The sequence below is a fragment of the Solanum stenotomum genome, chromosome 9, assembly GCF_019186545.1.
Source record: "Solanum stenotomum isolate F172 chromosome 9, ASM1918654v1, whole genome shotgun sequence".
NCBI classification, from domain to species: domain Eukaryota; kingdom Viridiplantae; phylum Streptophyta; class Magnoliopsida; order Solanales; family Solanaceae; genus Solanum; species Solanum stenotomum.
The window spans coordinates 13,252,514-13,276,043 of NC_064290.1; the positions used below are offsets into that span (position 1 = coordinate 13,252,514).

Below are 23,530 nucleotides of genomic sequence, written 5' to 3' on the forward strand. Positions count from 1 at the left end.
ATCGTACTCTGAAACTACAATATCTCACTATTGATTTCTACTCACATTCAAAAAAAAGTTTAACTCATTTTTTTTTTCAAAAGTTAGGGTTCTAATCTAATTGTTGCTATCCAACATCTGGTCTCCAGTGTGTACTCTTGTCTCTCCCTTTTTTTTTCTTTATTTGTTTGCTTTGACATTGTACAATTAGTTATTCAAAAATTGATTTTTAATCTTTGATTCTAGGGTTATCCAACATATTGATAATTGATTATATTAAATTAAATGTTGTTTGCTTTTAAATCTTTTAACTTTTGATGGCATTAATGGTTCAAGATGATAGTGAAACTAGTAAAATATTTGTTTTAGGTGCCAAAATATTAATGTTGAATTTAATAATTTTAATCTCACTTAGAAAAATATTGGAGATTATACTAAAACTGTTCAAAATTTGAATTTAAAAAAATATTTATCATTCATTAAAAATGACTTGCGAAGTAGAATGGGCGATGACTTTTTAAATGATTGTTTAGTTTGTTATATAGAAGATGAATGATTTGAAATTGTACCTAATGGTGTGATCATTGATCATTTTCAAAATATGACAACTCGTCGAGTGCAATTATAATGATAATGCTTATATATATATATATATATATATAATGTGTAAGTATTTCGTCGTTTTTAGTGAATTAAATACTTGTATTTGTTCGTTAATTTGATGATTGTTACTTTAGGTTAAGATCGTTGTTCTTTTTAAAAATTTAGAACCCACTGACATGAAATTCTGGTTCCGCCTTTATATATATATTACTATATAAGAAGAGGGAATAAATATTCACCACAAGTCAACATGTGTTCCAATAAGAAGAGGGAATAACCAACATATTTATAAAAAGAAATGACATATAAAATAAAATGGAGAGGAGTATTGGTTTTTGAAAATGGAAAAGGACAAAACACATATAAAATTAAAAGACATATAAAAAAAAGTTGGTTTAACTCTCAAACATAAAAAGTAACATGTGTTATTAAAAACTTTAATAAAAAGTACTATAATTTACAATAAATAATAACTTAAAATATCTACAAGACAACAAAAAAAAGACTATTTTGTGTACTGATTGTGTCACATAAATTAGGATTGTGATGATTTTAAAATTTTAATTTTGGTTATACATTATAAAATAGCCGAAAAATTGAATGATATATTTTTTTTAAAAATAACCAAATGAATCGTCCTATAGAAAAGGGAATAAGTATTCACCACAAGTCAACATGTGTTCCAATAAGAAGAGGGAATAACCAATATATTTATAAAAAGAAATGACATATAAAATAAAATGGAGAGAGTATTGGTTTTTCAAAACGGAAAAGGACAAAACACATATAAAATTAAAAGACATATAAAAAAAAGTTGATTTAACTCTCAAACATAAAAAGTAACATATGTTATTAAAAACTTTAATAAAAAGTACTATAATTTACAATAAATAATAACTTAAAATATCTACAAGACAACAAAAAAATAGACAAATTTTTGTACTGCTTCTGTCACATAAATTAAGATTGGGATGATTTTAAAATTTTAATTTTGGTTATACATTATAAAATAACCGAAAAATTGAATGATATAATTTTTAAAAAAATAATCGAATAAATCGTCCTATCGATAACCCTAATGTTACTTCTACTCTATTTATTTTTACTTAAATTTAGAAAGATATGCTTCATTTCTATCCTCAATCTTATAGCTATATTTAAAATTGAAATTAAAAAGACAAATGACAAATAAGTTTCTATATTAGCTCACTTATGAGCAAAATATATTATAACAATCTTTACTAATTTTATAACAATACATAAACTAAACTCCCTCCGTCCCATATTAGATGGGCACTTTCAACTTTACACGGTGATTAAGAAATCATTAATACATTGGAAGACTTCACCACTTTGCTCTTTGTTTATATCAATGCACATTGAAATGAGTTACAAAAAAATACACATACAATATAGGAATGGTCATATTAATTGTAGGGGTAAAATGGAAAAAAATTAATTAATTCTATCCTAATTTAATAAGTGCTCAAATAATATGAAAAAATTATTTTTAGTAAGATTCTTATCTAATATGAGACGGAGAGAGTAACAATATAACTTTATTAATGCTGCCCGGACTTTCTTTGCTAGTATATATAGATATCCTTACCAAATATTTTTTTTTAAAAAATCATTTTTTTTCCAATAAAACATTTTTTATACAAAGAATATTTTCCAAACACACTTTACCAAAGTCATAAAGAAAAGACTGGATCTTCCCCTCAATCCAAATTAATCTCAACGCACTCAAAACAGAGAGCATTGAAGAAGAAAGAAGAAGAACTAGCTAGTATATATATATACGAGTCAATTGAAGTGAAGGAACAACTTGTTAATGGCGATGGAACAGAATGAACAAACTGCAATGCCGCATGTTGTGTTCATACCATACGCCATGACGAGTCATATAACTCCATTGGTACATATTGCTAGACTCTTCGCCCTTCATGGCCTCAAAGTTACTATCATTGCCCCTCAACATAATGCTCTTCTTTTTCAGTCCTCTGTCGATAGAGACCGTCTCTTTTCGGGCAGCAATATTACTGTCCGGACAATTCAATTTCCGTCTGAGGAAGTTGGATTACCTGTAGGAATTGAAAACTTCATCGCAAGCCCTTCTATGGAAATAGTTGGCAAAGTTCACTATGGGTTTATTCTGCTCCAAAAGATTATGGAGCAACTAATTCGGGAGATCAATCCAAACTGCATTGTTTCCGATATGTTCTTCCCTTGGACTGTTGATTTAGCTGAGGAGCTGCAAATTCCGAGATTTTCTTTTCAACCAGCCACTTCCATACATCAATGTGCTTGGGTTTTCATCAGGGAATTTAAACCTTACAAGAATGTGGCGTCGGATTCTGAAAAGTTTTTGATTCCTGGTTTGCCTCTCGACATCAAAATGAAAGTCTCAGAGATTGAAGATTTTCTTAAAGAGGAAACTGAGTACACAAAGACAGTAGATGACGTTTTACAAGCTGAGGTTCGTAGTCATGGTATTATTCATAACACTTGCTCTGAGCTGGAACCTGGCGTTGCCCAACTCTACGAAAAAGCTAGAGGAGTAAAAGGGTGGCATATAGGTCCACTTGCTCTGTTTATCAACAAATATGAAGCGGAAATTAGTTCTAAACAAATATCCAATTCTAATATTAATTCATGTTCTGACCCTTGGAAAGGGTACGGTGATTGTTTCAATTGGCTTGAAAATCAACAACCTAACTCCGTTCTCTTTGTTTGCTTTGGAAGCATGATAAGATTTTCCGATGATCAGCTTAAGGAAATGGCTGTTGGATTGAAGGCTGCCAACTGTCCAACTATTTGGGTTTTTAGGGAGCAGGACAAAAATGAAGTAGACGAGAAAGATGACTGGAGCCGTAATGGTTTCAAAGAATTGATTGGGGAAAAGATGTTTATCATCCAAGGCTGGGCACCACAACTATTAATCCTGAAACATCGAGCAATTGGTGGATTCTTAACTCATTGTGGTTGGAACTCTATACTTGAGTCTCTAGCCGTAGGTGTTCCATTGATCACATGGCCACTTTTCTCAGACAACTTCTATACCGACAAGCTTTTGGAGACACTTGGCCTTGCTATTGGAATTGGAGCAGATGTGTGGAATCCGGGGTTTATATTATCGTGTCCACCCCTTTCAGGAGAGAAGATAGAGTTGGCCGTCAAGCGTTTAATGAATAATTCAGAGGAAAGTAGAAAAATTAGAGAAAATGCAAAGTTGATGGCAAAGAAGCTCAAAAGTGCCACTGAAGAAGGTGGTTCCTCTCATTCACAGCTCATCGGGTTAATTGAGGAGATCAAGCGTTGTGCTTTCAAGAAATCCTCTTGAAATTTTATGTTTTACTTATCACTTTGAAATAAATTTGGCAAATGGAGTTTGGTCAACATGACTCTATGTATTATGCTAACAACGTAGCTGGTCTTAATTTTCGTTTAAATGCATGCTTTGCAGTCTCATTTTCATTAGTGAAACATTAAAGCTTAATACCCTCCATCTTATTTAGTTTTTTTAAAAAATATATATTTTCTTTGTAAGTTTTAGTTATTTATTCTTAAAATTAAAACTTCCATCTTATTTAGTAGGCATTTGGCCATGCGATATCATATCATGATATATAATCGTGAGATGAAATCAACATTTGGACATGCAATTTCACGCTGATTATTCCATGTTCTCCAAAAATCATGATATGGAAATTACATATCATAATTTGAGATATTTAAATACAAAAATTGACCCACAAATTTATATTTTGTTAAAACAACCCCACATTTATATCTACTAACAATTTATTTCATATGTAAATAAAATTTATAATCACATCATTACTTTTTAAAATTTATTATTTTCACCAACATAAAATTTATTATTACTTTAAATTTGGTGAATATAAATGATAAAGTAGAAATTGATTTGGTGAATATAAATGATAAAGTATAAATTGATTTGGTGAATATAAATAAGAACGGAGGGAGTAATACTTTTTTGATTTTTCATAATAAAAAAAAAAGGCCAAACCCATCTGTGGCCCCCCTAAAGTTGGCACCAAGTTTTACTTAGACACCTCAACTGGGCGATGTCCATTTTAGACACCTTATGTAGGATCCCGCTATGTCATTTTGATGCTTTTTCGACAATAAGCAAAAAGTTGAAGCAGAGTGTAATATACTCATTGATGATGTGACAAACAACCAATTAAATGATTACATGTGTAATTTCAAGTTAAAAATTATTTTAAAATCTATTTAGTAAATAAAATAAAAATATTATTCTAAAAAAATCAATTTACCCCCCTCTGAAGGTAGTTGTCTTCTCTACTATACCTAACAATTTTTTAACTTTTTTTAATCAACTTTTTAAATTGTTTCGGATCTTTTTTCTTTCTTTCTTTTTAATGTTGTTTTGTGGGAAGAAAAGAGGAAGAAAGAAAGAGAATAAACATGAAATATGAGTGTTGATATCCATTTTTCCCGTAAAAAAGGTTGAGAGAGGTGATTGTAGATTTAGAAAAGTAATACAATGAAGAAGAAGAAAAATGACTTGACAACGGATTTGAATAAAAAATTTGACCTCCATTGAAGGAGTTAAGCTTCAAAAATTGGTGGGAGGTGGTAGCTTGAAAAATGGAGAAGAAGAAGAGAAAATAAAATAAAAAATAATTAAATTGAGTCTTTCACGCTCTATTGATGAGTGTATCACATTCACTTTGACATGTCAGCAAAAAGTGTATAAATGACACAATGAGACCCTACATGAGGTGTCTAAAATGAATATCACCTAGTTGAGGTGTCTAAGTGAAACTTAGTGCCAACTTTAGGGGGCTACCGACGGGTTTGGCCTAAAAAAACGTCTCTTTCGGCTACATATGAAAATGTTTAAAGCAATTTAATATGACAAAAATACAAAATTGGTGATGTATGTTTGATAATCACTACTTCCAATATGTTTGATTTTTAGCACGAAATTAATGCACTGAAAATGTGTAATTGCACACAAGTGAAACAAGACATGAATAATTATGATATTGACACACAAGTGAAAATTGTCTTAGTTTGTGCAGTGTTACATAATTATTTGCGAGAATACTAAAGGAGTGATGAAATATTTATGGCCTATGAGCATGAAAATATAGTTGCGGATGATATTGACCAACAAATGGCTCAAAGTAACAATGTTGGTTCATCTTCTTGGTCATATGATCGAGAAATGCAAGTTCAACGTGAGGAGATTGTCCGTACTATGTGAAAATTTTTTATTAAAGACTAGTACACTATAATTTATGTTCAATTTTTTTTACTGAATTAAAGTTTGATCAATTAAAGTTAGATGAAACAGTTACTTAAGTAGAGAAAAAATAGTTTTGTAATAATTTATTATGCGATTTTATAATTTTTTATTTATTTATTTGGTAAGATTGAATAAACAATTAGGGCTATTTTAATACTTTTACAACTTATGAGATTCTTATGTTTATGAGAAAATATTGAGTATTGTTCGCTGCTATTGTAATTTTATTTTTTTTGGTGTTTGGTATGTTATTTTACTTTTTCTTCAAATTGAAAAATTGTAAGACTGCAAGAATAGTCTATAGTACAGTGATTTTGGGCGTTTTAAAAAAAAAAAATTGAAACTGACTCACTTTGTCCTCTAAAATTATTAGTCCTTTTTCTTATTTCATTTAGACTTAGAAGAAAATACATTGGGGAGACTAATGGGTACATTGATATTAAAAATATTAGTGAAGTTATGAATTGTTACTCTTTCATGGTATGCATTTTTCTTCTTTCCAATTTTTCTTTGAAATTAGAATTTTTTATAGTATAAAATAATATCTGTTTTTTTCTTTATTTTGGAAGTAGTCTTTAAGAATCTCCTGTGCCATTGAACTTTGTTAAGGTTCCTATAACCGAATTTCTTTGTGATAGAAACTGTTACCTATTGAATATCCAGCGAGGTGCAAATGTAGCACGTCCTAAGAGAGCATCAATGAAATCCTCACTAAAAAATTCATCGTTATGTTACTATTTTATCGCTTGCCGTCAATGTACGACAATTATCACATTTAATTTAGATATAAAAATGGCTATGCTAGTAATTTGTTATAGTTGACGAAATCTGATGAGAAAATTAAGTAAATTTATTCATTAGTGGTGAGTTTACATCTTCTTTTCTCTGTTTTATGATCAATCCAGATAGAAGAATTAACAATGTTGATTCCTGTGACTTAAGATAGTTCATGCATTGTGTTATATATATATTTTTTGTTGTTCAAATATTAGTTATTGAAGACCAAATATCATTCTATGAAATAATGAAGGCCAAAATGTGCATGGTTTAATACATATTTTATATTATATCTCAATATGCTGTAATTTCATAAGCGTGACATTCTAAAAATGCCAAATAATTCAGTGGTAGGTATAGTGACTTAGTTGAAAAGGTTATTTTTCAAAACACTACACAGCTGGTTGACCTTGGATGAGAAACTCCTTCATTACATGTATGTATGTGTACACTTATCTCAATTTAACAGCCTGTTGCATCTAGCATTCACAACTATGTTCCTCATTCCTTGCTTCATTAAGTTTTTCATCAGTGGTCCACCACTTTTTGGACTGAGGAGAAGATCATAGACTCACATGCATTAAGAAGATTTTTATCGAGGAGTGGAGGAAGGTCTTAGGAAAGAAATATGTTCTTGAATCATACAAATATATCACAACAGAAATCTCCAAACCTACAACCAAAATAAAAATGAGAGTATATAGATTACCGCTGATACTTTAGCTAGAGAAAAGATTTCGAAAGTGGCAATCTGAAAAATGATATGACAATTTCGGAAAGCATATAGTAGTGATACACATGCACAAAAATAGCTCTGCTCTTCTCTGTTTCATAATTGTGCTACAACACCATCCCTATCGAGTCATTGAGTTTTTCGTTCGATCACTCCTACTGTTAACAAAACTAATGATTAAAAAATCTTTTACTTAATAGAAATGTTTAATAAATCAGTGATATGCTTTCTATCTTTTTACCGTTAATTTTCATTGTGTTGCATTTATGCTCAGGTAAAAGTATCTGTTAGTTTTCAGATATTCTTGTCGTAAAATCTTTTCCTACTTTAAATGTGTGAGATTTTAAAAACTAATTTATCTTAAACTTTCAAATTGTGTTCTTTGATCGCAATGTTACATCTTCCAAGTTCTACTGTAGTTTAGAATAATGCATGGTTAAAGAATCTTTTTATTTTTCCTAAAGTATCATCTCATTCAAGTAATTAATGTTTTGTGGTTCTTGCTTCAGCGATTCCTCTTTGTTCCTTCAAAAAGGAGGATGACAGGAAGGATTGTGGAGGTTCCTCTTTGTAGTGAAATTCTAAGCTCTGCTGCCTCCTTTTGACAAATCTATAATCTTAATTCCCGTGAAGGTATGTAAAATCATATCGTAAATTGGATGAAACAAAAAATAACAAAGTAACTCTATCAACAATTTGCTTGTATAACTGCTAAGTCCAGAATTAACTTATCGACACTAGCTCTTTGTATGACCTTGCAGACTAAGCTTCTATATTTGTGGCAAGTATCCATGTTTGAAGAAGTTGATGATTTGAGAAAAATTTGATCACATTTGTAACCCAGTGATATAAATGGTACGCGCCTCAATGAGCTTCTCTTTTCTATCTTTATACATATTTACGCTAGACTATACAAAACTCCATGGACGTACGTAAATAATGGTTGCATTGGTATTAATCTACAAAGTGTAGTCATCTATGAAGCAAGTACTTAAATATCGATGGAAAACGAAAAAAAAAACATTTCTTTTTTCTCTACTTGCTTTCATATGAGAAAATAAAGAGCCAAGATTAAGATATAGCAGGTTGAATAACACAGTTTCTATTCAGATAATTTTGTTGAGTCCTCACATATCTACTGTGGGAGTTTTTATGTTATAGTTATGTTTATGTCCTTATTGGACAATTGTATGTTTGTACCTTATGATTTCATTGTTTAGCGTATTGCTGTGTACCAATTAACTTTTTCTCTTTCCGGAATACAATCTCTTTTTTCTGGTATTCTATGCGGGTTATGATTCACCAAACTCGAAGGTACTCACTGCTTATTTTAGTGTTGTTCAAGTACCTTCAAAATTAATCGCTCTTTCCTCTTCACAATAGCGTGCCTGTATATCGTTGTACCATATATATGCTTTTAGAATATTATTTCTTAATTATTAGACATAGCAACATTTTGTATTACTAGGGAAGAAGTCAGGGTGGCAGTTCTTTTGTTTGACCAGCTGCTAAGTGCTTATCAGTTTTATTTTTTTGTTATGAGATCTTGAATATTCAGTATATTCCGAAAAACCTATATCAATCTCAATACAATTATAAGCCAATATTTTGGAGCATTGGTCATAACCTTTAAGTTCTTGAAATCCTTTTTTTTGTCATTCTATGTAGCAATCAGTTTTTTATATCCATTCATCTGTGTTATTGCCTATATACGGGGCTATTGGTGCGAGTTATTTGTCGTTCAATTCATGCCAGGAGAATGTGATTACTTTGTTGAAATGTTTTAGTTAAGTTACTTCATCTCTGATTCATTCTCCTTTTAATGGTGTTTTTAGATATATTTTTTTCACCTAATGGTGTTTTTAGATTAATCCACTACTCAGGCAAAAGTGAGATTAATTTGCATAGAGTTGAGTGATGTCAAGTTCTCCAAGGACCTGCTTTACTAGGGGGATGCAAGTTCATAAAGGAATTGAAGAGGATGAGGAAGATGACAATGGCAGCAGATTTTGGGAGAGCTCCTTGTGTTAAATATATGGCAGCAGATTTTGGGAGAGCTCCTTGTGTTAAATATAGTGTTCAAGGAGATGAGATGTATTAAGATTTTCTTGGCTTGACTAAAGTATTGGGAAATAACCGATTATGTATTTGACTCTGTATCTATATGATTATATGCTCTGCAGAGCTTTATAAATTTTAATTCAAGTGCTAAAAACATGAAATACCTTCCAAACATGTTTCGTAAAATATGTAAGCAACGGGCCATTATCCATCTAGTATATGATTAGACGAAATTAAGAAGATAAAATAATGAACAAGAATCTCAAACTAGACCAAAGTAAGGGTAAGATTTATAAGCAGTGGATAACTGGACGTCTGAACCTACAAAGCGAAGGAAACTGCGCTAAAAAGACAAAAATAATAAACTGAAACATGTAACTCTATTATTTATTAAAAAAATAATTTATTTTGTAATATCAACTTTTTTTAAAGAGTATTTGTTTCATTAATTAAGTTTGCTCGTAGAAATTTGTTAATGAGTTTTCTTTTATTCATGTTTATATATATAGTGAAAATTACAAAAGTATACTACTTAAGACTTTAATTAACAATATATACACATACTTATATTTAATTGCAAATGAAGTTTCTAAATTACAGACATAACATATTTAATTAATTTTCGTTTTTAATTATTTATTTATTTTTTATTTTAGTATATCATTTTTTGGGGATTTTCTGTGCCTATTTTTAAGGGATGATTATCATGTATTAAATTTATCTCACCAATTAATGGTTATTAAAAACTTTTTCAAATATTTTTTTATATCTTTCCACCTCTTCGATTTTCCAAGAAATTGTTACTTCCTATGCAGTTGTATTTTCTTGAAAAATTTAAAACTTCTCTCTTTCATGTTCTTCTTCATTCTTCTTTGTTCTTCTTCTCTCTCTGAATTATGTTCATCTGAATTTTACCATTGCTATCTTTTACCTTTCAAATTTTCAAAGGTGAAAGCTGCTCAATAGATGTTGGAACAGTGCTAGAGATCATATAGACTAAGAATCAAAAGGTTTACGTAAGAAAGATCAAGATACTTCAAAGAATACAAATCGTAAATCAATTAAATTTTTTTATCCAATTTCTTTCAACAGTATCGTAAGGATAGGAATACACATGGAAGTTTAGATTCTGCAATTTTGATAGTATCATAAGGATAGGATTACACATCAACCTTACAACGATAATTACACCAATATCATATTATAGATAATAACTTTTGAATACTACACCAATATTATAGAAATCATAATTTTCTATTATTAAAATTTACAATTATTTCATAACCATTTACGTAAATAGATTTTTGCATAAAAAGACAAGTTAATATCAAAAACTCGCAAACATGAATGTTTATATCATTCAATCCAATAATACGATTCATCCTACCAACATAAAACTAAAAGTTTCAACTACATAATGGTTTAAGTAAAATAAAATGAAAACAACACACTACTGTTAAGCTTGATCCGCAAATTTGGGGCAAGTTTTCTTGTTATGCACGGGTGTACAACATTGTCACGACCTAGACCGTTGTGATTGGCACCCACATTAACCCTCCAGTGGGAGAACCATTACTACAGTCTAACTAAACAATTTAAAGCTACGAAAGCAGGTTTAAATAACTAAATACTGAAGTTTCCATAAACTTCCAAAAGATCTAACAACGAATTTGCGGCATTTAAATGCCAACATACCAAAACTCTAACAACGAACCATAGTCTACAAAAATGGGTACAACCCAAACTAAACAAGAGAAGTCTATCTAAGTCTGAAAAGATGGACTAAAGAAAAAAAAAGAGAACTCAAGGCATCCCGGAAGAACTTGCTCACCCTTGAATTCGATCGGCGATCACTAATCTACTAGACGAGGTCTGTCAATAGCCGCTTGAAGATGCCCTGTACTCAACAAAAGAAAGAGCAAGTGCAGTATCAATACACAACCACAGTGTACTGGTAGGATCACGCGACTATCCCACTAAGTGCAACATAAGCAACTAAATACAACATTATAAACATGCAAATACCGAACATGTACAATATCGATTATCACATTCTCAACAATATACATTTACAACAGGTCATAGGTCCTTTCATGGAACCCAAACTTAAACAGTTAGTGTACCGGTACGTGGTACCCAATCCAATGTTTATGCTGCAACGTGGCAACCAATCCCATAATTATGCCAGAATGTCGCAACCGATCCAAGTTAGTGTGTCAGAACGCAACACCCGATCCATTTAACAAGACACAATCACAATCACAAAGTACATTCTCATAATCATATAATCAAGTCATAATTCATGACATTCATCATTCATCTACCCTCATTTACAATTAGTGTGATCAATAATGCAACATTCACATACATACATGTATTATAATGAAGCAAGAACAAGCATACATCACACAACATGAAATAACAACCATCACATACCTCGAAATAAGCTTGAATCCCCTAAGAAACTTGATTCTTCCCTTTTCGGATTCGTTCCGCTTGTTCTTGGTCTACAGACAATTAATATAACACGGAAATCAATAAACAATAACTAATTACCCGAATCACCCACAATTTTGTCAACTCTATATCAAACCCATGATCCACATACCCAGATTAGGGCCTTTTTCCACCATAATTTCCATATCAAAACCCTCCCCCATCGATAATTACCCATTATATTACATTTTTCGAATTGAAAAATAGATTCGGAGAGTTAAAAACTTACCTTTAGCCATAAGAATGGTGGAAAACTGTCAAGAAGACTCATGGGTTCGTTCCTTAGCTCTCAAGTTTGAAAATTGCGTAATAAAACATGTTTAGGGTTTATTTCTGACATTAAGTCGCGTCTACCCTGCCACATCGGTACTCACCCCGCTATAACGTCGCGGCCCTGGCGACACAAATTCCCGCTATATCGGCTTGCACAGAACAATGAGCAAATTTAATAATTTCAATTCCCCCATTTCACAACACACCTTCAATCAATGACTCTCAGAAACTACCTGTTCACGCTAAAATCAGTTTCTGGAGTTCTACTCGCCCGAATTTAATTTCGTAAAGTCATACGGATTCCTTAAAGTCTTAGTTACCTACTCATGTGATCAAAATTATAATTAGATCACCTAATTGTTACCAGATTTACCTAGACCTTACTGACTCCGATTTCATCCAAATCTAGACTAGGTTGGGAAATTCCAAGTTACTACGAAAAAGTTTTCCGGCCAAAAAATTTTCCCCATTGGCTTTTCTAGAACAACGGGAACAGGTCGTTACAATAGATACCAATTTACCCATCACTCGTCTCCGAGTGACTAACTGAGGAAAAACAGGCTAAAGAAGGAATGAAGTAGTACCTGAATCGACGAACAACTAGAGATACTTGTCTCGCATGTCCTCTCAATTTCCCAAATAACTTCCTCAACTAGACGATGTTTCCATTGGAATTTCACTGACTTAATCTCTCTGGTCCTCAGTTTCCGGACAACACGATCAAGAATTGCAATTGGTTCCTCCTCATATTGAAGGTCTTTGTCTAACACCAGTGAGTCCCATTTTAAGATGTAATCACCGTCACCATGATATCTATTCAATATGTACACATGAATTACCGGATAAACTCTCGATAGGTTAGAAGGTAAAGCCAATTTATAAGCCACTGACCCTACACATTTAAGCACCTCAAAGGGACTAATGTAATGAGGACTAAGCTTGCCCTTCTTGCCAATCTCATCACTCCTTTCATTGGTGATACCTTAAGAAGAATAGTCTCACCAGTCTGAAATGCCATGTCTTTTATCCTATGGTCTGCATACTTTTTTTGTCTACTCTGGGTCGCTAAAAGCTTAGTTTGGATGCTCATCACTTTATCTTGAGCATCTTCCACTAAATCAACCCCCAAAGGTTTCACATCCCCAGCCTCAAACCATCCTATGTGTGATCTACATCCTCTCCTATAAAGTTCCTCAAATGGTGCCATATCAATGCTGGAGTGATAACTATTATTATAAGAGAACTCACACAAATGTAAGAATTTATCCCAATGCCCTCCAAAATCAATCACAACCCTCAACATGTCTTCTAACACTTGAATAGTCCTCTCTAACTGCCCGTTCGTCTGTTGATGGAAAGCGATAGTAAAAGTGAGTTGTGTGCCCAATTCATCATGCAATTTCCTTCAAAACTTGAATGTGAATTGGGTACCACGATCTGAGATGATAGAGAGGGGCACCCCATGCAACTGAACTATCTCTTTCACATACACCTTTGCCAATTATTCAGTATTATAATCTATTCTCACCATAATAAAATGGGACCATAAAATCTATGGCTATCATTTTTCACTTCTATTTCGGAACTGTCATTCTCTGAAGAAAACCCGCAGGCCTTTGATGTTCATACTTTACTTGTTGACAATTTTGACACTTAGCCACAAACTCCGCTATATCCTTCTTCATGCCCGACCACTAATAAATTCGCTTCAAATCTCGGTACATCTTGGTCACACTTAGATGATATAGAATATCGCGACCCATGGGACTCTGTCAACAATTTCTGAATCAAGTAATCTATTCTAGGAACATAAATCCTTTCTTTAAAACTGATCACACCTTCCGCATCAAGAGTGGTCTTTTGTGTCTTACCAATCGCATTTTTTTTCTTAAGTTCATTCAAATTTTCATCCTCAAACTGTTTGGCCTTAATCTCCTCAATGAACATGGCCCTAACTTCAATGCTATCTAACACCCCACCTCTTTCTGAGATGCCTAACTGCATGAACTTAGACTCCAAGGTCTGAATTTCCTTAGCCAATGATCGCTTGGTTACACTCAAGCAAGCTAGACTACCCATACTCACTGCTTTTTGATTCAAAGCGTTTGCCACTACATTAGCCTTACCCAGATAGTATTGAATGGTGACATCTTAACCCTTAAGTAGCTCCATCCACCTTCTCTGTCTCAAATTCAGATCCTTCTGAATGAACACATGCTGCAAACTATGATGATCAGTAAATACTTCACACTTAACAACATAAAGGTAATGTCGCCAGATCTTAAGAGCAAACACTACCGCTGACAACTCCAAATCATGTGTTGGACAATTTCTCTCATACACCTTCAACTGTCGCGATGCATAGGCTATGACATTCTTATCTTGCATTAACACAGCACCCAAACCCGAATATAAAGCATCACAATAAATAATAAAATCTTTACCTTTAACCGGTAGTGTTAGAATAGGTGCAGTGGTCAAAAGAGTCTTGAGCTTTTGAAAACTCTCGTCACATTTTTCATTCCATTCAAATGATATCCCCTTTTTGGTTAAATTTGGCAAGTGAGTGGCAATAGAAGCAAAGTTCTTCACAAACCGACGATAGTAGCTAGCGAGTCCCACAAAACTCCTAACTTCCGTCACCGAGCAAGGCCGAACCCAATTCTTAACCACCTCAATCTTTTGGGGATATACCATTAACCCATCTTTTGAAACTACATGCCCCAAAAATGCAATCGAAGTCAACCAAATTTCACACTTAGAAAATTTCGCATACAACATTTGTTTCCCAAGAACACCCAAAACAATATGAAGATGGTCGGTATGCTTTTCCTCACTTTTCGAATAAACCAAAATATTGTCAATAAAGACTATAACAAATGAATCAAGAAATGACTTGAACACACCATTCATCAAACTCATAAAAGTTGTAGGCGCATTAGTCAAACTAAAATACATAACTAGGAACTTGTAGTGCCCATAACGGGTTCTAAACACCGTATTGGGCACATCCCCAGGTCTAATCTTTAACTGATGGTAACCAGACTTTAGATCAATCTTGGAGAAAACTGATACACCTTGCAATTTGTCAAAAAGATCATATATTCGAGGCATTGGGTACTTGTTCCAAATGGTGACGCTATTCAATTGCCAGTAATCTATACACATCCTCATACTACCATCATTTTTGTTAACAAACAAAACTAGAGCACCCCACGGGGAAGCACTAGGACGAATAAATCATTTATCAAGAGGTTCTTAGATTTGAGCCTTAAGCTCTCTTAACTCTGTCAGAGCCATGCGATATTGAGAGATAGAAATTGGACGAGTATCAGGTTCTAAATCAATGCAAAAATCTATATCTCTATCCGGAGGCATACCAGGCAAATCATTAGGAAACACTTCTGTTATGACCCGAAAAACTAGTAGGTGAAACTAGAGCCTAACGAGTTTGTTTTTGAGTTTGATATGGGGTTTCATGTTGTAAAATGTATTCCTGATCTTAGGTTAAGGAATTTAGGGGTTAAACGTAAAGGTACGACCCCCCAAGGACCAACCAAGGGTCCTTGAGGGGGACCCTAAAGCTTAACCCCCAAAGTTACCCAAGAACCAAACCTTGCAAAAATTAGTGTGACCTACGGATGGCCATCTACGACCAGTAAATGGACCCACGCCCCGTAGGTGGGGGTCATGGGTCAGGCCCCAAATTATCAAGTTCTAGCCACCACGTACGGACCTGCAGGATGGGGTGTTAATGCACCCACGGTCCGTACGTCCATGGGGGGCGGATTGCACCTGCAATCTGTCCAATTCGGCCAAGTTGGGGGGTAAGTTGGTAAATTCCTTTTAAGGTTAGCTAAGTTAAGGGACGGTTATTATTGATTTATTAAAGTATTTTAAGCATTTTAAAGGTATTAAACTCTTTTTTTCTATTCATCATTTCAAAACACAAAATTAGAAACCTCTTCTCCTTCAAATATTCTCTCTCTAGAAAGCACCATTGGAGAAGAAGGATTCAATCTTTGAAGCTCAAGATCTCATTTTCCTCACCCAATTTTTGTGGAGTTCCTTCAATAAAGGTATGGTAGTCTTGATCCTTGATTAAGTTTCATTCAAGGAGCCCTATCAAAAGATGATTTCAAGTTTCCAAAATCCCCCCAAATCCTAGGTTTTTAATCTATGCATGGGTTCAATTCCAAAACGTTTTCAAAGGTTTATATATGATGAATTATGAATGGATTGTTGAATTAATGATGAATTATTGTGAATTTCCTTTATGAACCCATGTTTTCTCCAAAATCCCAAGTTATGAATTGTGACTGAGAATTGATTGATCATGAAAGTATGTTGAATTGTTTATGTCTAGATTGAATTAGTTATTGAATCATGTTAAGTCCCTTATCTAATGTAGTATTCTAGATGTTTGGTTTGAGATTGATTCATAGCCTTGAAGGGCAATTTCATGAAGAATTATATATGATTATGATGTGAAATATATGTGTGTGTGATCTCAATGAAAGTATTATGATCATGTTTAGAATGCAATTGTGTTAGTATTGAAAGCTTATTCTCAATTTAACACTTATGAATGATGATGATATATGTGAAAGGTTATTCTCACATACACACACTCATGAATGAACAATGAAAGAAGTTTCTATGATTATGTTAATGATAATGTGTTGATTGAAAGGCTATTCTCAATTGTACACTAATGAATGATAATGACATGTTGTGAAAGGACTTTCTCACAATATGGGGATTCTTAGTTGAAAGGTTATTCTCAACTTTGAATCTAAGAGCTATCCAATGAATGAATGTTGGGTTTGAGATTGATACTCATCCATGAGTTGAGGCAGGGTATCTAGTAACAATCTCTTATCTCATAACAATGAACTAAAGTAATGAATGTTAAGTACTCTGTGGGGAATAATGCTAAGCACCGAGAGGATATGGATTGAGATGGATGCTCATCCGTGAGTTGAGGCAGGGTATCTAGTAACAATTTCTTGAGATGGATGCTCATTTGTGAGTTGAAGTGGGGTATCTAGAAGCAATCTCCCTATCCCATAACTATGTGCCCACATAGGTTTATAGCTAATAGATCCACCTAAGCTAAAAGTAATGGTCCTACCTTAGGCATGTAGCAATCTCTTATCCGGTGTGGGTAACACCGAGATTCCATGAATTGCTCACATGGTCTATGTCAATTAAGGATTACCCCCACAAAGAATGTTAATGAAATATGACTTCTAAAGAATGCACTACTTAGTGTGGGTGGGGGGTATGAGACTTCATCCATGCGTTGCACAAGTAGGCTTTGAGAGGGGTTATGGTGTGTTCCTCTAATGTCTTAATGGCTAATAAATGAATGTGCTCTTAATGAAGATAATGAAGAATGTTGACTTATATGCTTAATGAGATGATGTATGCTCTACTTGGATTGTATTATGAGTTACTTCATTGCCATGGCTTATGAAATGTTTATGTGTCTTATGTATGAGTAGTGTCTAAAGGTGAAAAGGAAGAATGGTAAGTTCATCTAAGGTGGACTCAAAGTGGTACTTAGTAGGAATAGTAGTATGTGATGCTATTTTTACATTGCACAAGTATAGCTTAAGGTTACTTAAGGTGAAGACTCTAATGTGATGAAATGACTTATATGNCTAAAGGTGAAAAGGAAGAATGGTAAGTTCATCTAAGGTGGACTCAAAGTGGTACTTAGTAGGAATAGTAGTATGTGATGCTATATTTACATTGCACAAGTATAGCTTAAGGTTACTTAAGGTGAAGGCTCTAATGTGATGAAATGACTTATATGTTGATTATGTTCTAATGTGATGAAATGACTTATATGTTGATTATGTTCTAATATGATTAAATGGCTTATATGTTGAATGTAATTGTATCTTATGCCGTTTTGCTTATGTTCATGAAGTTTTCTAAAAAAATTGGCATATGCATGATTTTCAACCAAAATGTCCTTTTTAAGCATGGTTTTTGCATGACTATCATACTTAGTACATTAAATGTGCTAACCCGTACTTCTTCTATTTTTACTACAAGGTGTAGGTTCCAGCATTTGAGACGATTCCCTCTAGTTGAAGCTTGAATTGAGTTTTTTCGAGGCTTGTGATATGTTCTCATGGATCCGAGGACAAGTACTTTTGATGTTTCATGTTTTTCATTGTAATAGACTTTTGTTAGACTTTCTATTGTAAAGGGTCGTGACCCTACTTTTGATTCAAGGGTGTTTTTAGATAGCCATGTGAGACTAGTAGACTTCCGCTGTTTTAAATGATTTTCGATTGTATGGATTTAAAGAAAAGTTTTAAATTTTGCACTATTTCTATTATCTTATGCGATGACATGATATGAGGCTTGTATAAGGCTTTTCAGAGTCTTGTACGTTGTGTTACGTCCGGGGTATAGGCTCGGGTCGTAACAACTTCTCTAAATTCTGACACCACAGGATTAGACTCAATAGATGGAGACTCAACTTCAACATCTCGAATATGAGCTAAGTAAGCCAAACAACCCTGCTCTACCAGTTTTCTAGCTCGAATGGAGGATATGATCTTAGATTGCTTAGGCTTGGACACCCCTTCCCACTCTAATTTTTCCCTTCCCGGAATTTCTAGAGTTACAAACTTAGTATTACAATTAAGCACAACATAATAGGGGGACAACCAAGTCATGCCTAAGATTATATCAAAGTCAGTCATATCCAAAATCACCAAATCAACCCAAGACTGGAAGCCCATAAACAAAATAGGACAAGCACGATACACATGGGTGACTATGACAGACTCTCCAACTGGGGTAGAACCATGGATGGAGGCATCAAGTAAGTCATAATTCGTATTAAATTCTGAGGCAAAACGCACGGACACATAAGAATAAGTAGAACCCGGATCAAATAACACAATAGCCATCCGATCACAGACAAGAATAATACCTATGATCACCACGTCAGATGCCTCTGCCTCGTTCTTGCCCGAAAAGGTGTAACACTGAGTCATATCATCATGACGGGTGATTTCCCTGCCTGTCTGCACTGTACCCCTACCTGCGTTACCATTTTCTTTATCTCCACGGCCTCGCTGACTTCCTCATCACCCACCTTGTATATGCCTTAGACCATTATTACCATTTTCCGCGGATACCACTGCTCTAGATTGTTGTTACGCGAAATCTAACATGCACGGGTGGGGACAATCTCTCCTCATATGCCCAGATTCTCCACAGTTGTAACATGTACAATCAAAAGATGGCCTATTGCTCGCCGAAGGCACGGCTCCCTGGCTATCCTGAATCAAATTATGAGGTCAAGTTCCTGAGTAATTACCTGTAGAGGAGGGCATAGCGGACTGAATTGGCCTGGCAGCAAGTGTTGGCCTCCCTGAAACTCTAGAGTAAGATCCCTGAAAGTTGCCTGAATTTTTGGCTTTCTTAGACAATGCCTTAGCCTGACCGTCTCGCCTTACCCCCTCCACTTTCTTCACAAAGTCTTGTTTTACTAAAAAAATAAAATTAAAATGACTTGTTTCGAAAAATTGACTTAACTTATGATTTGAAGAGAAATCGATCTTTCAAAGAGCGACTTCACCACCAATGACTTCGAACTTTAGGAACTCCTATGAATCCTAGCGACCCCCAAACAAGGAACGACAGAAAGAAGTATCTAAGGCGTGTTTCTGAAATAAATTTTTATAGCTTTGAAATCCCTTTTTGTAAATCTTTTCAATTTTTCCAATTCTCTCTCCCAACCCCAACAATGAAGGAGAGAGAACTATTTATAGAGGGGTGGAAAAAATGGATTCTACGCCCATGAATTTTGGAATTCAAAATCTAAATTCTATCCAAAACCTGGAATATTTTCAACGATTCTCTCAATTTTGAACGGATAGAATGAAGGTGAAGGGCTAGGATCGATCCCCTCGTCCTTGGAATTGACATATCTCCATCTGAAGGTCTCAAGGACGAAAACGCATGCCCTTTGCTGCTGCGATAGTACTATGGAGAGGGACGTCTGAAGAAGAAGACAAGAAAATGCAGAGTACTGCCTACGCGCGTACAAGGAGTGAAGTCGCCATGTACTGTTCCATGTGCTTTTTGGAATCGCTATTATATTGTTGATTCCGTCTGCTTCCGTGTAATGCAGTCACGATTGACGCCGTTTATTGGCGTTGAAATTGCCGTGTTGGACTGCTTTCTGTCTGCTTTTTTAAGGCGTTTAGCTGTGAAAAAACTTCTGGGTTCTATTTTGTGAAGCAAAAGGCAAGCCGGGTCGGGGAATTAAGAGTGGGCTGGGTTTCTATAATGGCTGAAAGAAATGGATTTAAGACTTGACCACACAGATTATGATTATAGCCATTTAAAATTACAAACGTAGCCGAATTGAATCCATTTAGTAAATTCGGCTAACAATTAAATAAGATAAATTAATATAATTAAATGATCGAGCTATTTAATCTTAATGAAATAAAATAATTAACTTAAGTATAAACTAATTAATTTAAAAATATAAACTACTAATTAACCAAAAAATTAATTAAAATAAAATCTTTTTGAGACGATATTAGAATATTCATAAAATATACTTTATATATATATATATATATATATATATATATATATATATACATAAAAATTATTTTAAAAAGAGACAAAATTACTTAAAATGACTTGGAAAATATTTTGAATTTTATGAAGTCAATCATTTCAAATCGTTTGGGATTTAAGAAACTCGTTGATTAATTTATATTGTGGGGGCCAAAATTGGGTGTCAACAAGTTTGTTACCTCATTAAAGCTTTTCCCTACAGAGGTCATATGAACAGTTAATACTTGCAACTCAGAATTTAGTCCCTTAATAAATAAACGGATTATCTCCTCCTCAGTAGTCACCAATTGAGTAGCATATCTTGATAAGACATGAAACTTGGCCTCATAAGCATCCACAGACATACCACCTTGCTCCAAAGCCATGAACTCATCCTTCTTACTATCCCTCAAAGTCCGAGGCACATACTTTTCTAAAAACAGAACATGAAACTGGGTCCAAGTAAGTGGGGGTAAAACTGAAGATCTGCATTCCACATAAGCTCTCCACCACTGCTTAGCCTCACCTTGAAGCTGAAAAGTCACAAACTCAATCTCATGCTGATGGACAATTCCCAACTTATGAAGCCTCTCATAGCAATCTAGGATGAACTCATATGCATCCTCACTCTCAGAACCATGGAACACAAGTGGTTTCAACTTCAAGAACTTAGTCAACATCTCATGCTCATTACCATTCATAACGAAACCCAACAAAGGACGGAAGAAAGCATCATTACCTACATTTACACCCACCTTGGGGACAGTGATAGCAATATGGGGTTTGGTGGGAGCTTGAGTTGCTTGAATAGATGGAAGCACTCCAGGACCAACCAATCCTTTCAAGAACGACATAATATGTTGAGCTAACACTGGGTCTATGGGAGGAATATTTGTAGTCTCAGCCTACACCTCTTCCGCTTGTCCAACATTTTCCTCCTCCTCAACTTCTACATTCTTCTCTACCTCTTCATGGTGCACAGGAGGCCCTCATTTCTGGGAGCATCTCTAACCGGTCCTCCATCCCTAGTAGGCGTTGCCCTTCCTTGGCCTCTACCTCTAGCTCTTCATTTGCCCCTGCCTCAACCGCGACCTCTTGCTGTAGATTCCTCAGCTGGAGCATTGACGGGAGCTACGGGCCTGACGCCGTTAAACCTAGTGTTAACCATCTGCTGATAGAAGAGTGAAGGAGGTTAGATACTAATTTGAATTGCCAGATACCAATTGAAATCAAGTTATAGCACGAAAGGAGACAAGAGAAAACAGAGAGATTTCCTAAAGTCCTATGGCCTCTCAAAGAAAAGTACAAACGTTTTCGTACCATTCCGCAAGACTCTACTAGACTCGTTTTGGTACATCGAGATCAACGAACCTAAGCTTTGATACCAACTTTGTCACGACCCAGACTGTCGTGATTGGCACCCACACTACCCCTCCAGTGGGAGAACCATTACTACAGTTTAACCAAACAATTTAAAGCTACAGAAGCAGGTTTGAATAACTAAATACTGAAGTTCCCATAAACTTCCAAACGATCTAACAACGAATTTGCGCAATTTAAATGCCCAAACCTGAAAGTCGACGTACCAAAACTCTAACTACGAATCATAGTCTAAATAAATAGGTACAACTCTAACTAAACAAGAGAAGTCTAAAGAACTAGTCTAAGTCCGAAAAGATGGTCTAAGCAAAAAAAAGGAGAACTCAAGGCATCCCGGAAGAACTGGATCACCCTTGAATTCGATCGACGATCACTGATCTTCTAGACGAGGTTTGTCAATAGCCGCCTGAAGATGCCCTGTACTAAACAAAAAAAAGAGCAAGTGCAGTAGCAGTACACAACCACAGTGTACTGGTAGAATCACGCGACTATCCCACTAAGTGCAACATAAGCAAGTAAATACAACATTATAAACATGCAAATACCGAACACGTAAAATATCAATTATCACATTCTCAACAATATACATTTACAACAGGTCATCGGTCCTCTCATGGAATCCAAACTCAAACAGTTAGTGTACCGGTACGTGGTACCCGATCCAATGTTTATACCGAAACGTGGCAATCGATCCCATAATTATGCCAGAACGTGTCAACCGATCCAAGTTAGTGTGTCGAAACGCAACACCCGATCCATTCAACAAGCCACAATCACAATCACAAAGTACATTCTCATAATCATACAATCAAGTCATGATTCATGGCATTCATCATTCATCTATCCTCATTTAGAATTAGTGTGATCAATAATGCAACATTTACATACATACATGTATTATAATGAAGCAAGAACAAACATACATCACACAACATGTAATCACAACCATCACCTACCTTGAAACAAGCTTGAATCCCCTAAGAAACTTGATTCTTCCCTTTCCGGATTCGTTCCGCTTGTTCTTTGTCTACAAATAATTAATATAACACGAGAATCAATAAACAATAACTAATTACTCAAATTACCCAAAATTCTATCAACCCTAGATCAAACTCATGATCTCCATACCCAGATTAGGGTTTTTTCCACCATAATTTCCATATCAAAACCCTCTCTATCGATAATTACCTATTATATTATGTTCTACGGATCAAAAAATGGATTCGTGGAGATAAAACCTTACCTTTAGCCTTAAGAATGGTGGAAAACTGTCAAGAAGACTCCTGGGTTCGTTCCCTAGCTCTCAAGTTCGAAAATTGCAG

General features: G+C 34.5%; 2 protein-coding genes across 2 annotated transcripts in view; both read left to right on the top strand.

Annotated features, from left to right (window-relative positions):
• LOC125876254 (zinc transporter 5-like) overlaps window positions 1–23,530 on the top strand; it is a 624,828-nt gene that overhangs the window by 248,946 nt on the left and 352,352 nt on the right. The window lies entirely within an intron of this gene.
• On the top strand, window positions 2,259–4,068 carry LOC125876234 (nuatigenin 3-beta-glucosyltransferase-like). Its single transcript, XM_049557361.1, has 2 exons — window positions 2,259–2,371; window positions 2,404–4,068. Exon 2 carries the CDS (start codon window positions 2,417–2,419, stop codon window positions 3,923–3,925), a length of 1,509 nt encoding a protein of 502 aa, XP_049413318.1. The 5' UTR covers window positions 2,259–2,371; window positions 2,404–2,416; the 3' UTR covers window positions 3,926–4,068.

Excerpts from the sequence above, each read along its gene's own strand:
- LOC125876234 (XM_049557361.1), top strand. The coding sequence starts at position 2,417 with ATGGCGATGGAACAGAATGAACAAACTGCAATGCCGCATGTTGTGTTC.